Source organism: Pseudomyrmex gracilis, unplaced genomic scaffold (assembly GCF_002006095.1).
Source record: "Pseudomyrmex gracilis isolate BER0280 unplaced genomic scaffold, ASM200609v1 scaffold_213, whole genome shotgun sequence".
NCBI classification, from domain to species: domain Eukaryota; kingdom Metazoa; phylum Arthropoda; class Insecta; order Hymenoptera; family Formicidae; genus Pseudomyrmex; species Pseudomyrmex gracilis.
This window is the reverse complement of record NW_018020797.1, coordinates 222,983-237,658: the sequence shown is the minus strand read 5'-3', so window position 1 is coordinate 237,658 and position 14,676 is coordinate 222,983. Positions and strand designations below refer to the sequence as shown.

Sequence of the window (14,676 nt, the reverse complement as noted above, 5' to 3'; positions counted from 1 at the left end):
GAAAAATTCTTATACAAGATAGGCTTCAAGCCTAACTGGATTTTTGCACGCGCGCATACGTTTGTTATTTTTATATAGACATAAATTTACGTAAATTACACGCATAAGTATATTAAGTTTTAAGTGTCCAGAAGTGTGAGATATGAAAATCATATCATATAGTATATAAATTTGTACGTGCGATAATAAACTTTAACGCGAGCCACATTTCTTTAAACGTTGGCTGCCGAAGCAGTCTTTGTCAGAATTCTTATCGAATCTATTTACAAAGACTCTAATGATGCTCGTAGTAAATCCACGAAGATTGTATTGAATTTTTTTATGGCCTAGAAATTTTACGTATATTTCATGTTTTCAATGAAACTGCCAGGGACATTTTTTACTGTAAACAATACTTTCCATATGATGCATTGGCACAAACGTCGGACAAGTTTAATACGCGCGATAAGATTTGTATATTTTTTCAGTCCATTACGTCTCTCTATTATATATATATATATATGTATACATATATATATATATATATATATATATTATATATATATATATATATAAAATTTAATTTTGCATTATATATATTATATATATACATATAATGCAAAATATTCTTAATTTTGCCAATACTAAGAATATTAAAGCGTTGAGCCAGAGATCGGTCAAAAAACTGAAAATTAAACTTTCTTTAGCCAATTAAATTTGCAAGCGCAGATTTTATTAAGATACAATTTTTGTCACAAAAAAGATCACAGATTTACTGCAGACTTTATTGTATTCGATAACTGTAGATGGTTGGCGGTAAAATTAAAATAAAAGAGCTAAGATAATATTACAATAGCGTGATGTCAAACATCAAGCAAAATCTGCCGATAAACTTTACTATACAAATTGATGGTAGAATCTGCTAACAAGTTGAATTGGTAATCAAACAAAATCGATGGACTCTAATGACTTAGAAGCAGATTTTTTTGTGAATTCATATTAATTTTAATATATTTTTTATTAAAAATATAATCTTGGAAAAAATTAAAAATTAGATTTTTTTAACATTAACTCTGGCCTAACCCTTTAAATATGTCTTCAGATCATTTGTATTTTGGAATATCGTCGCGTCAAAATACAAATGATTCGATATAATTTGTTCTCTAATTAAACTTTTGATCAAATCAACATTATAGCTTATAGAATTGCAATGAAAACATATAAAACTCACAAATACGTTATATATTGCTACATATCTTCTAGTAGAGGTTTTACTGTAAAGGTGTAAACATATGCTGAACAACTCAGTTTTTCATGTATAAAAAATAAAAAATAATAATTTTTATATATTATACACTGTTCAACACACATACATAAATTAATACATATCTCTATGGTTTTTTTAAACTGAAATACACATGACGAGTCATGGACATTTTGTAAGACTTTTTTAAATCGTCATTCACGTAGCAAAATATATATACATCGTACTGTATTGTATCTCTTTGTTAATCTTCTAAGAATTTGATCCTAAAGAATAACAGTTTATTGAAGCTCTGATAATTTACATTAGCAGTGCCAGGCTCTCTTTGCTGCGTTTTTAATTAGCTTTATTTTCCTGTAGAGGAACATTTGAATATTTCGGAAAATCTACCGCGTCAACGGGATTCTTAACTTTGAAACTGGGGAATAAACCTGTCATGCTAGTTCTGGTGTTATATCCTTTAGAGAAACCGTCCCAGTGATTACCATAAACTTCAATCAAGTCTCCGACCTGTAATTCCAGCTCTCCATTTTTTCTCGGTTTATGATCCATAATAGCTACATGTGGATGCGGATTTTGTCCCCCGTAGTAATATATATCGTCGAGAGATGTGAACTTATCATACGCGTCCGTGTGAAAGGTTTGCATTAGCTCGTATGCTACGCGACACACTTGAGAGCTGAACGTGCACACTAGATAATCACATTCCGACAAAAGGTGAATATCGATAATTATTCCCTGCAATGAGGTGTCCGAATATCTCTTTGCTACAGACGCCGTCTCTGCGATTTCCGGATCACCAATTATTTCGTAATTAGGATAACGTTTTCTGGCTGTTAATATCACCTTTGGATCATCACTAGCTAAAAATACTCTTCTTACATCCGGCTTCGTTTCAAGTTCGTCGAAATACTGTTCTACTTTGCTCATATATTCATCTATGTCATGATAAGCTGCCTCCGTGCCCACTTTGTCGGTTCTGCGTACGTGAACGCCAACAATAGGTTTTTTAAATCCTAGTTTTTCTTTTGCTCTCTCCAGTGTCTTCTTCACATGATCTTGAGGACGCATCAGATATTTTAACACTTGACCTACCCACCAAACTAAAGGATGGCCATGAATTTTCTCTAATCTCGGCGCCAAGTCTGCAGGTATACTGGGTGGCTGGAATCTTGGTTTAGGATTAACATTATCTACAATTGGCAGAGATATTACTTGTTTAGAAGGATCGCCAGGCCAATTAGAATGCGAAACACCGGACGTAGATATACAAGTATCACTGAGAGGTTTAAATACAGATTCCCAGCCATCCTTATGGTACCTCCATCCTTTAGATTTTATTATCAATGTTCGTTCTGTACCATAAGCCACTAAAAAGCAGTACGTGATGTGATGAATCTGCAAAAGAAAATATGCATCTCAATATTACTCATACATCAATGATTGAATGAGCATATTTTAATTTTCTTACTTGACAGCCAAATCCACATCCTTTATTTAAGCTACATATTAACTTCCTTGCTTTATTACAGTCAGTAGGATTTTGTAAATATCTTAAAAAAATGTCTCGTTGCAGCTTTATTTCTTAAAACTTTCAATATTATAATAATACAAATTAATATTACAAATCCTATTACCTAAATCTCCTTTGAACAAGATCGGATAAACTTTTTGCCTCTTTTTCTCTCCACTCATCATAACCATCTGCTTTTTTTAATTTATCAATATTTATTATGAGTGATTTTTTGTGTTCCCATATATTTTTCACTACATCTTGTATTTCCTTTTCTCTCTGGTCATATGTAAATTCGTCCATGTGTTTTTTCAATTTATTTAATTCAGCATTAATATAATACCTGTAATATTAAGCTGATTTTGCAATCTTTGTCAAATTTTTAGAATATTTTGATACTCAGAAAAGTTTGTTGCACTTACCATGTTTCCTGAATATTATTTCTTAATTGTCGTCGTAGTTCTTCATATTCTAAAGAAGGAACACCATGCTTTGATCCATCTTGGTGATCTATTAGGTCGTAATAAACAGATGCTTTTTCTAGCTTATTTTGTATGGCACCTAAATTATTACCTTCCACAGATCTTAATGCTTCTCTGGAAATTATGTTAGCCTGTACAATGAAAAGATCACAATGCCCTATGTCTCAAATTGCAAATGTTGTAAACTTGATTAAATGTTTTATTACAAAAAATGTTCTGTTTCATGTAAATTTTATATGCAAAACCACCTACCCTAAGATGTAATTTTTTAGTGCATCATTTTGCTTCTTTAGAATTTCAAAATCCTTAACCATTTGTGCTAGACGTTGGGTGTTTTCTTTGTTGGCAGTAGTTGTGTCATAACTTGACAAGGAGTTAGATTTAAATATATGAACAACAGATATAATTAATACCAAAAACCATATGGCTAACAATATTACTCCAAGCTTTCCTAACCAACCAGGTCGTCCAGACCAAATTGCCATTTTGAACAAAGTAACTAGTGTATTTTTTTGCGATGTGTCACATTATATCTGAAAATATAATGTCAAATGTAATTCACATATAGAAAGGGTAAATGACATGGGTCACCAATGAAGCACGGATATATTTATAACGTGAGCAGATTTTTGATATCACAGCATATTAACTTTGTGAATTATTAATCATCAATGTTAGTGTACTTACAAATGATTAAATTTTAAAAAATTGCAAAATAAGCACACTTGACTCGGAGAAAAACGAACGAAACAACGAAATACAAAACAATGCGGTAATTACTTCCGTTTCTACGGTTCCATGATTACTCCCCTGTCTTTCGATCTTCTCGCAGCGTGTACATAATTGACATGTATACACGCACATATGAAAGAACGACAAATTAATAGCAGATTAATAGTCAATTGTTAGACAAAAATAATATTTATTGCAACTATAATAATTGCGCGCGTATTTGATTGTATCCAAAATTGGAGAGCAAGATAAGCGAATAAAAAATAACTTATCGACAATTGCCGTGTTGTTTCGTTCGTTCTCATAGAAGATAGAAAGATCGTTATATCGCGTATATGTGTCATTTAAATTCTTGTTAAATCGCTACTGTTTTCACCTTTATACTATCTCGTTATGAGTTTTCACGGTTCTCGATCACTTCTTGCACTTACGTGTTCGGTAGTGTCAACCGCTCGCCGCGCGCTTCGCTAATTTACGAAACACAACGCGAGGGTTATCTATCATCTGTTTGCCACTATCGCGTTATCACGACACTCAAATCGAGACGTCCACTGCACTGCTTATTCTTGACTTGATTATTCCCGTCATCGCTGTACGCGATGTTATCGCTGGCGATGGCGCTCTCTTTTCTCTCTCTTTATTTCTTTCTCTTTCTCTTTCTCTCTCTCTCTCTCTCTCTCTCTCTCTCTCTCTCTCTAGTTGTACACGAAGTATAATTCTTTTTATTAAAATAAATCAAGGAAAATGAATTTGAGTAATATACGAAAAATATTCCGAGAATCTCAAAAATTTTTATCAAAATTTTATCAATATTTTGAGATGATACATAAATTATGTTTTGATGTCACGCGTTTCTCGTGCGTCACTTCCAGCCAATGAGCGCGCTCGAATCATAAATTCTGAACATATCGCTATGATTTATCCAACTGGTGGAAAAACGGCAGAAAAATCGAAGAAAGCTTTCCGTACCGTACGGAATTTGAATTCTTTTGCGAAAATATAGACATATCAAGAGTTTCGAAAGTATTGATCTCTTGGTTTACCGACTCGCGAGTCGTTTCTTTGATGAAATTAAACGGGAGTCCTGACAACTGCACGATACTGCACGATCGATGTCGTAAGACGCTGACATTTAAAAATACCGCGCATAGATTTCGGCCATTTTGCTTTTTCTGACGACGCTGCTAATAGGTGCTTGACAACAGGTGGCGTTGCCTGTCTACTCGTTGCGTTCCAAGATGGAACCAGATGAAACTTGAATGTTCACCGCAGCTGAAAGGTAATTATGAGGTAGTATGTAGAAGTTCGGATCGTCGAGTGTGCGCTATCTTATAAGGAGACGCTGTTAGGAGCTGGGACATTCTTCATTGATGTAAGCAACGAGATGATTCGAGCCGCTTCAAAATCGCAATAGAAAATTTGGTCGAAAATTGATGCGAGACGCGGATGATGAGACATGCTAATGCGAAACGAAGTGAGATAGCATAATCAGACACGGTCTATCCTCTTCCCTTTCTTCCGTATACTGCCTCCCACCATTCAGAACGATCGCGCACACAGCATCCTTGCGCGCCAAACACGCGTTCGCCGGTGGACGCATGTCGTGTGTCCGTGGCTCGCGTGGCTGTACATACCTGTGAATAGTGTATTTTAAGCCTTAGTTTTAACGAAATAACCTAAAAGGGAAGGCGAGGGAAGGCCGCGTCGCGCGTGAGACGGAAAATAACGTGAGAGGGCACAACGCTGTGGAAGCGCGAGCGGATAGAGAAAAAGACGATTATTACATCGCGATACATCGGATACGGATTTCCGTTGTCGGGGAACGGGCTAGTTCGTGAACTCAGGTGAGAGACGTTCATCGCGATCTCTAGGGTTATTAATGCAAGATATAGAACGCCGATCGTTGCAACAAGCAGAATTTCCACCAATTTTGTCTCTTTCTCTCTTCTATCTTTTTTTTCTCGTGTCTCTTCTCGCTTGTTCACTTTTTCCCCGTCTCTTGCTCTTTCGCGCACAATCTGTCTCTTTCTCCCGTTCCCTCTCCTTTCTCGCCACCGACGTGCACGCAGTTGTCGGTTTTCGCTTGTTTCATTCTTCTTTCCTTCCTTGGTCTTTCCCTTCGAGTATCCGTCACGGTGTCATATTCGACCGCCCGTTTTGTTCATTTAATATATATACATTTCCTACCGATCTCGCGTTTGTGTGCCGTCGACTTAGCTGGGCGCTTTGGCGAGTCTATAGACCGCGATCGTCGTGCGCGCCTTCCGTGTCGCGACAATTTTCTTTGTGTCCTCTCTCTCTCTCTTTCTCTCTTTCTCCTCTCCTCTCTCTCCCTCTTCCTCCCTCCCTTCCTCCCCCCTTCCCTCCTTCCCCTCTTCCCTTGGATTGCTTGGTGCACGGCACACCAAGCACACAGTGTTGTCAAAAATCCGGCAGCAGCGCGCCGGAGCTGCACACAGCTGCCATTGCTGTAACTATTCGACTGATTCTTATTCGCAGCTCGGTTAAATTACGTTCCAATCCGTTCCAGTTTTGGACTAATTATATCTACGCGCTGTTCGCTGTCATCACTACCGTCGTTGTCGTCGTCACCGTGATCGTCGTCGTCACCGCTGTGATTACATCTCGCCTATCGTCACTGTCGTTGTCATCGTTGCTGTCACACAGTCTTTTCTATCGTTATCATCACGGTAACGGTTAGTGAAAATGTACCGCTGTTAACGACAGTGTGCGTTACATGTTAGAACATGTCCGCGCAACAACCGTAGCAAGCGGCATCATCTTCTCCGGGATTTGGCCAGCCGGCTGTCTACGAGCTAACCCTTACGTGGCCGTGGAAGGACTCCATAGCCTCGTTGTGGCCGGACAGTATTTACTGTGTCCGGGAACAACGAGACAACCTGACAACATACGAAGACATGAAGTGGCTTGGGACGAGTAGCGGAGGTGCCGGAGGCGAACCGGCTTCCTCCATGCAACTGCATCACACCTCCGCCAATGGCCACATATCTACGGTACACATATCTAGTTATATCTTTTTTTTTTTTTTTTTGTTTTTTTTTTTGTTATTTGCAATTGCTCCTTATTGAGTAACATGTGTGCGGAATATGTATCAAGCATGACTACGATAATTGCGGCTCGAAAAATCGGCTGCCATAACCTCATAAAGTTATTGTGTCCGGACAGAGTATTAGTGTCACACATTTAGAATTGCTCAACTAATTTTTAATAAGTTTTTTGCTTTTTTTTTTTTTTTTCAAGAGATAGAGTATAGAAAGTGGTATGAATGTTGTGTATTTTGTTGTAACTTGAGATAGAGTTTTAGAAGAAGACCTGTTTCTTTTTTTTCTCTTATATTTTCAAGTAGTTCTTACATTGTAAGATATTAAAGATTTGCACATAATTTTTTCAACCATAAGCATAGAGATAAATTTTGGACTAGTATGTAAAAAAACTCACAGTTGAAAACTATGAATACATAATAAATGTACCATAACTCCTCTCTTTCTAGTGTAGAGATAACCACATCTTGAATGAGAACATAAAAGTAACGAACAGCTTTATAGTTTATTGCGAGTAAAAGATTTATAAACAAAATATGATATCTTCTTTTGAAGTTGTCAAAACTACTCTTCTATGTGGTTTATTTTTGTCTTTATCATCATAAAAAAGACTACCAGAAGTTGACTTTTTTTTCTTTTGTTCATTCTAAACATTCAGAATAAATTTATAATCTCAAAAGCAAGCTGATGTTTGTAGTCAAATCATATTAAGATTGTTTTAAGTTCATTAGATACTCTTTGTAATCAATAAAATTATTCTTAACAGCATCTTTTAAATTGAACTTAAAATGATTTTTAATATAAGATTGAACAATAAATACTACTTAGTTTCTCTTTGTTTTTTTTTTACATCAGTATTCATAGATCTTATAATCAAGATTGTCTTAAGTTTAAGATGTACAATCATTTTATTGGATACAGATGTCTATTTAAAGATGAATTAATGATTTAAGATAATGTTAAATACAAGAGCTGACTATGAATACAAACCATAAATTCTGTCATTTAAGAAGAGCTACTGTATTAAAATTTATGATTTTAGGTATGATTGTGGAGAGGTTATGTTGTTTTAGAATAAATATTTACTTTAATAATTTACATTTTATCAATATCCTCTTGTATGTTATTATCGTTTTATAATTTATTATTAGGATACTGAACAGTGTGGTCAAGTAATGGCTGGTGGTGATAACATGCGAATTCAACCTGGTCAGACTCATCAAATGGGTGTGAGTAGAACTCAGGATGATGCCATGGTTAGCTACGTATTTCAACGACCTACGGAGCCAGAATTTAATACTCAGTCATCAACTTTCCAAGCTAAACAAGCTCCACGCACTTGGGCTTTAGCAGACGATGTTATCGTTGATAATGTATGTTTAACAAAATATTTCAGAATTGATTGCATAATTTATCTCATATTTTTTTTATTTTCTCAACTAGAATTGCTTATTTCAGAATCAAGAGAAATGGAAATATCCTATGGCTAAACTTGGTGTACCTCAACAAAGTCAATCTCAACAACTTGGATTAACTATGAATAACGTACATTTGAGTAATGTACCATATGAGATACATCCAATGCAGTTAAAAGTAAGTATGACATTCTAATGTATGCTCTGCATGAACTTACGGAATTATAGTTTAGATAATTTTTTTATATAAATATTTTTTATAAAATCTAAAAACACTTGGAAAAAGGCATCGTGAACCAAGTTACTGATGTTGATATATGAATTTCTTATTGTACTTAATAAGTAACAGTCAATACGTTTTGATCTTAGATAATGTCTTCTTCGATGTAAAATCGAAATATACAAATTGAACTTTCTGATAATTCAAATAAGCTCTGAAGTTTTTTTTAGTGTAGACAAAAATTAGATAGTTTTTTTAATGATTTTTTCTTATTGATAATCACAGAGGATATGTACAAGAACACACGTAGTAAATTGTTTTTATACGATAGCTCACGAGTTCGTCTTGTCAAATATAAAAAGAAAAAGATAAAACCTAATTCAAACAAGTGACATAAATGAAGTCTAAACTTCTGTGGTAATTTATTATTTATTATAAATCACATTGACCAAATCACAAACCAAAAGAACTCTCAATTTCTTGCGCGATTTCTTTAAAGAAACAAAATCAATATTCATTTAAAGTATAATATCAAGAAGTTTAATTCTTTGTAGTCAGACGTGGGTCTTCCAGACCTATTTAGAAATTGCGCATCGGCGTTTCTAGAAAAAATTCGTTGTTTTAAACGCTTATACCTTCGAAACTTCTAGAGATTTTTCCAATTTGATTTTTTTTATCAATGCAGAAGTTTTCAAACTTTTGATTCAAAAAAAGAAATTCAAAAAATATTGATATTCGATCTTAAAATCGCGTAGGTCTTACAGACTCGGCCTAACTAACTCGTAGATCATTTTTGAGATCTGACCACAATGGGTTACACATATTGAAAAGAATCTTATCTTAAAGTCAAAACACATATTGACATCTACTTATAAAAGTACAACACATTTACGCAACATCAGCTTGGTTCTCAATGCTTTTTTTTAAGTTTTTAAATTGTTAAGTTATAAGAATTATATATATATGTTTATATCCAATGCTTTTTTTTTGTTTGTCCTTTAGAGTGGAGCACCAGGAACGGAACACTTGGTTTATCTAAATAACCAAATGACTGCTCAACAACAAGTTGCCCTTTTTCATCATCAACAGCAACAGCAACAATTCAGAAATGGACAGGTAAGTTTTGATATGCAATATTAGTTACATTTAGTGAACTCTTACACGTGGCAACGCATTCTTTTAGATTAGCTAATATTATAATAATAATCTTCTAATTTATACATGGAAGTTTTGTTACTTTACTCTGCTATGCGTTTCGGTAAATAATTGTATTTGTGATAAACTCTAAAGTTTTTGTTTATCATATCAAAATATCCTCATTTTTATGTGGCAAGAAATTTGACTTAAATTTCTCTTTTCTAGATGCTTATTTGACTATTGAATTATGACGTCAAAAGCAAAAAATCGAATACAAGTGTTATCTGATACAATTTATTTTGAAATAAACTAATATTTAAAATAATAATAAAATAATTTTCAAAACATTGCTATCAATAATAAAAGACAAAATGATAAAATTCACCGTAAAATTTTTTTTTAAAGTTTACATATTAACAAATATTTATAAATGTCATAAAAAAGAGAGAGAGAAACAGAGTATTATGAAAAATTATATATTATATATAAATAGAATTATATATTCATTAATACACAGAATAAGAAGAAAAGAAACTTTGGCGATTTAATTTAACGATTTATACTTTCAAATATCAATGGCAGTATGTAAGTAGTAGCATCTAATTCACTTTGTTGTAAATTGCATGACAAAAATTTATATAATTTCTCGCTTTTGATGTCATAGTTCAATACAGCTGCAATGAGTATTCAAATTACAAAAATAGATAAATAAAAAAAACTTGGAAAAGTTTTTAAAATAAACTTACCTATTTATACGTTATATATATATATGTTTATAAAAACAAATTGCGAGAGACTATTTGCAGTTATTTATAGATGCAAATAGCATCTTGCAATGACAATATACAGATGTAGGTAACATATACAGATCCAAACAGCTTTTTTTTTATTATATTATTTTTATTATATGTTACAATTTCTTTAGTAATATATATATCAAATAAAATTTTTAATATTTTTAATATAAACAAGAAAATAATATCTCGTTTATAAAATAAAACTAATATCTCGTTTAATCGAATTGAAAATTGATGAAATAAAAATTACAAAGTAAAAAGAGATATCAATAACTAAAACACTTATAGATTTGAATATTCTTTTACATTAATTGTAATTATAACATTTGTAAAAATATTTATTACATTTCACAATTTATGTATTAATGATGAAGTTTCGAATATTTAAAGTATAAACATATTATTGTAAAATCAATTATTATTGAACAAAGTGTGATTTTAAAGTGATGACTAGGAGATAATTAAGAATTATTTTTTTTATATTTGTTATAGTTTTTCATAACTTTTAAAATTACTGTTTTTTTATTAATATTATTTTTTAAATATCTTATTTGTTTAATATTTTACAAAAAAAGTTATACGTACAATCATAGTATTGTAGATAAGTAATCATCACACAAATTGGATTTGTGAAATGATTTGATAACTTTATTTTACTGAAGATACAAAAGTTTCTATAAGGATAAAATAATTAATTCTTAATCTGAGAACGAAGGAAAGAAAATGTTTATATATATTCTTCTTTTCCTCTCAATAAATAAAGTAAAACTATTAGATCGTTTATATAAATACGTTACATTTTATATCGTGAAATATAAATTCTATATCACACAATTTTTTATATTTAATATGTGAATACTATAAAACAGTTTGCACATTGTATTAAATTTACACAATATTTGTTTTTATGTACAAATATGTGTAATTGTGCACCTAATTCCCAATTTAGGAGAGAACATTTTATATGTACTCAATCTTAGTTATTTTTTGGTCTTTAGTCTAAATAAATAAAATAAATTTATATGTGTATATATAATTTTATTTTAAACATTAATTGTAAAAGTACAAAAATTACGCAACAAATTTGTGTATTGTTTTGCTACATATTTTCTGTAGAACTTACATATGAAATGTGAAATAGTCTATCAGTCTCTCTTAAGTCATCTTAAATATAATTAAAATTTTCAGGTTTATAATTTTTATTAACAATGTTGTTTATCAGTGCTTTTTAATAACTTCAAACTCAATTTTGAATTTTCTTTATATATGTATAAACATCTTCGTATATTTTATTTATCTATACGATAGCAAGGTAATGGGACTACCGTGCGTTACGATATTATATCCTTTTATTGATATAAATGCGATGTGAAAAATATAAAGCTTGTACGATCTCTCGTATTATAAAACACAATTAAAAAACTCGTATAATAGCGCGTCCTATACGTTTATACGGCGTTCTGTGTCGGGGAAGTTATCGAAGTGACCGCCAGAGGCGCCTCATTCGAGAGCGTCGTTCTTTGTCTCGGTTTGGAGCGCAGTCTCCGTCCAACGAAGCGCAGGGCCCGGTTGACAAAATTTCGTGGCGCGCGGCAACAAGAAGAGAGAGAGAGACAGAACGACGGAACGGACGGAACTGAGACGTTCAGTTTATTGAGAGCTCTCTTGGATGACGCGACGCGCACCACGCGGTATGTGAGATCCGACGTGAGAGAGAAACTGCTTTGCCGCGCGAGAACAATCAAATCGGATCGCTCCCTTTGTAAATAAACGTGCGGCTGTGTTATATCGCGTGTATAAATGAGGTGCAAAGTGTGCTCGTGAAGAGAAAAGAAGGAGGAAGTGAAACGAGAAGAGAGGAGTACAGAGGTAGTAGCCGAGGAGGAGGTATCGGAAGTGTGTTGAAGCTACGAGGGCGCGTTTGACAGCACACAAGCGAGTGCTTTTTCTCTCGCCTTCTTCCTTCTATCTCTCTCTTTCGCTGTCTCTCTCTTTCTCTCTCCGCTCGCCAATTGTGCCGAGTGTGCGCGTGTTGGTGACACTGTAGCTCTTTCTCCGGTGTCGTGCGCACGTTTGCGCTCGCGCGGCGTTTTGCATTGTTTGGCCGGCAGCGATACGTTATACTCGCGCGCGGCTGTCCGCTCTGGTACGAGGAAAGGGAGAGGAGGGATCGTCGTTTGATCCGTCATCGTGCACGTCGGAGTGTTCGAGCAAGCGCAAGGAAAATCGAAGAGACGAGACGGAAAACACGAGACAGTGACGCTTGGGGGTGGAGTAATAGTATTGCTGTCATCTTTGTATCCGTGCGATTCCATTCGTTTGTGTGGTAGTGATCATCGTCGTCGTCGTCGTCGTCGTCTTCGTCGTCGTCGTCGTTGATCGTCGCCTTCGGTGTACAGCGCGCGACGGGGGTTGCCGACACAGCCACCGCTGCCGTCGTACCCCCATCGATTGCCGGCCGCCGATTCGCCGGGTACAACAGTAGTAGTAGCAGTACTAGTGGTGCGCGTACAGTGAGACGAAAGAGAAAGAAAAAAATAAAAAAATAAAAAGGAAGTGCTCGTCGCGCGTGTTGCTGCCGTTTACGAGTTTCTTGTATTACGGGTTATCGTAAGTGTACTACCACGGGGTTAACAGTGAATCTCTCGGAGGTGACGCACCGCGCCGACGACGCCGCCGTCGCCGCCGCGACCTTGGAGACGGTGGAGAGTTTCGGAATCGGATACGATCAGGGAGCGGGCGCGAGCACAGGCGACTGGATGAAACCACCGGGGGATTTGTTTCTTTATTGCGACATGAAGGATCTGACGGGAGCCGTGGGAGACATGATGGTATTTGTCATTGTGTTTGTTTTCGTACGTTTGCGATATCGCGCGATATATTGTCATCGTGCGTGATTTCCCCTTGACGACGATGTGCGATGCGATTCGATTCGATTCGATTCGATCGGGCGCTTTGGAAACCGCGCCCGCTTCGCAACGCGCGTCGTCAGGCCGCACCGCGTCGTGGCGTCGTGTCATCTATCCCTCGGCTCGGGGCCTAGCCTATCCTGGCCCTGGTCTAGCCTAGCCTCGTGTACCACGCGCGTCGATCTTTTTCGTCGTCCGTGACTGTACAGGTTATGTTCTTCGCCGAATGTATATATAACGATAACTGTGAACTCTGAGTTTCATGTGTACTTTTTCTATAGTGAAGCAGTCTACACATGCATATACACGACGCACGCACGGGTGCGCGCGCGTATTGTGTCGCGACACAATCGACCTCACTTCCGTTTCGTTTATTCTTTCAATATCTCGAGAGGAAACTCGAGGAGTTGTTAATAAAATGGAGGAGTTCTAGTAAACAATTTATGACGCAACATTTTCTGCTCATTGTAAATTGAACATTATAAATTAATTGCTCTTATTTTATATTCACTTTTACTTTTCTCGCAACGCACGTGGTCTGTTGTCGCAGTACTATACATCACTTTCGCAAAGCAGTAAACAGTGCCAAAAAGTTTCGGTATTGTGGAAAATGTTTTGAAAGAATTCTAGTTAATTATTCAAACGACTTTTGAAATGTAAAACATAAGAAATTGTAATGTCTTATTATTGCAACAGTTGATGAAAGTAATAAGAATTTAACGTAATAATTGATTTGTATAACAATTAGGATCAATTGTTGAAGTGTACGCACAGTGATGCTTGCTAGTAGATATCGAAAACATATTCTTAAAAGTTATATGATTTTTGTAATAAAAAAGCAAACATTTATCGAAACATGATCTTATCTTGAAACTCGCAATGGTAAAATTCTAAACTGGTCAGAGTTGTTTTGAATGTTGTTTAATCGTTCATGTATCCGTGAATATCTTGTTAACCTTCGGTAATTCGGTTATACTAATAGAACACGTTGAATCTTATAACAACGAAGATCAATAGAAATTTAGACTGTATTTCGCGTTTTTTTTTTCTCGGAACAGTTTGCCTTTTTTCTGTTGCTGTTTTACACACACACGTGAAGTTTTTATTAGAATAATGTCCTTGGTTGTGTATATTTACGTAAATCAAATTTGATCGCTTTTAATTCT

General features: G+C 34.9%; 2 protein-coding genes across 12 annotated transcripts in view; one reads left to right on the top strand and one right to left on the bottom strand.

Moving 5' to 3' along the window:
* Positions 1 to 593: 593 nt before the first annotated feature.
* On the bottom strand, positions 594 to 4,608 carry LOC109858584 (alpha-(1,6)-fucosyltransferase). 2 transcript variants are annotated; one of them, XM_020435995.1, is made up of 6 exons: positions 4,347 to 4,608; positions 3,491 to 3,771; positions 3,179 to 3,352; positions 2,881 to 3,099; positions 2,715 to 2,796; positions 594 to 2,641 (listed from the first exon to the last, which is right to left on the bottom strand). In XM_020435995.1, the coding sequence occupies exons 2-6, from the start codon at positions 3,721 to 3,723 to the stop codon at positions 1,580 to 1,582; spliced, it is 1,770 nt and encodes a 589-aa protein (XP_020291584.1). In that variant the 5' UTR covers positions 3,724 to 3,771; positions 4,347 to 4,608; the 3' UTR covers positions 594 to 1,579. The 2 variants fall into 2 exon arrangements, with proteins under 2 accessions (XP_020291584.1, XP_020291585.1); XM_020435996.1 differs by having other exon boundaries at positions 4,402 to 4,608.
* Positions 4,609 to 4,666: 58 nt separating this feature from the next.
* LOC109858586 (pumilio homolog 2) overlaps positions 4,667 to 14,676 on the top strand; it is a 73,686-nt gene continuing 63,676 nt past the window's right edge. For 3 of the 10 annotated variants that reach the window (XM_020436004.1, XM_020436006.1, XM_020436003.1), the window contains exons 1-4: positions 6,356 to 6,984; positions 8,184 to 8,405; positions 8,491 to 8,625; positions 9,670 to 9,783. In XM_020436004.1, coding sequence (XP_020291593.1) covers positions 6,889 to 6,984; positions 8,184 to 8,405; positions 8,491 to 8,625; positions 9,670 to 9,783 — 567 coding nt within the window. In that variant the 5' untranslated portion in view covers positions 6,356 to 6,888. Of the gene's footprint in view, positions 5,445 to 5,481; positions 5,815 to 6,353; positions 6,985 to 8,183; positions 8,406 to 8,490; positions 8,626 to 9,669; positions 9,784 to 14,676 lie in introns of those variants that run through there. The other 7 variants (XM_020436002.1, XM_020436005.1, XM_020436001.1 and 4 more) reach the window with 6 other exon arrangements.

What these genes read in the sequence shown, in the direction of transcription:
- LOC109858584 (XM_020435995.1), bottom strand. Translation starts at nt 3,723, where the DNA reads ATGGCAATTTGGTCTGGACGACCTGGTTGGTTAGGAAAGCTTGGAGTA. An exon ending in CTTGTTCAAAGGAGATTTAG is followed by an intron (nt 2,797 to 2,880) that starts GTAATAGGATTT and finishes CATTTTTTTAAG; the next exon opens with ATATTTACAAAATCCTACTG. An exon ending in GATGTGGATTTGGCTGTCAA is followed by an intron (nt 2,642 to 2,714) that starts GTAAGAAAATTA and finishes TTTCTTTTGCAG; the next exon opens with ATTCATCACATCACGTACTG.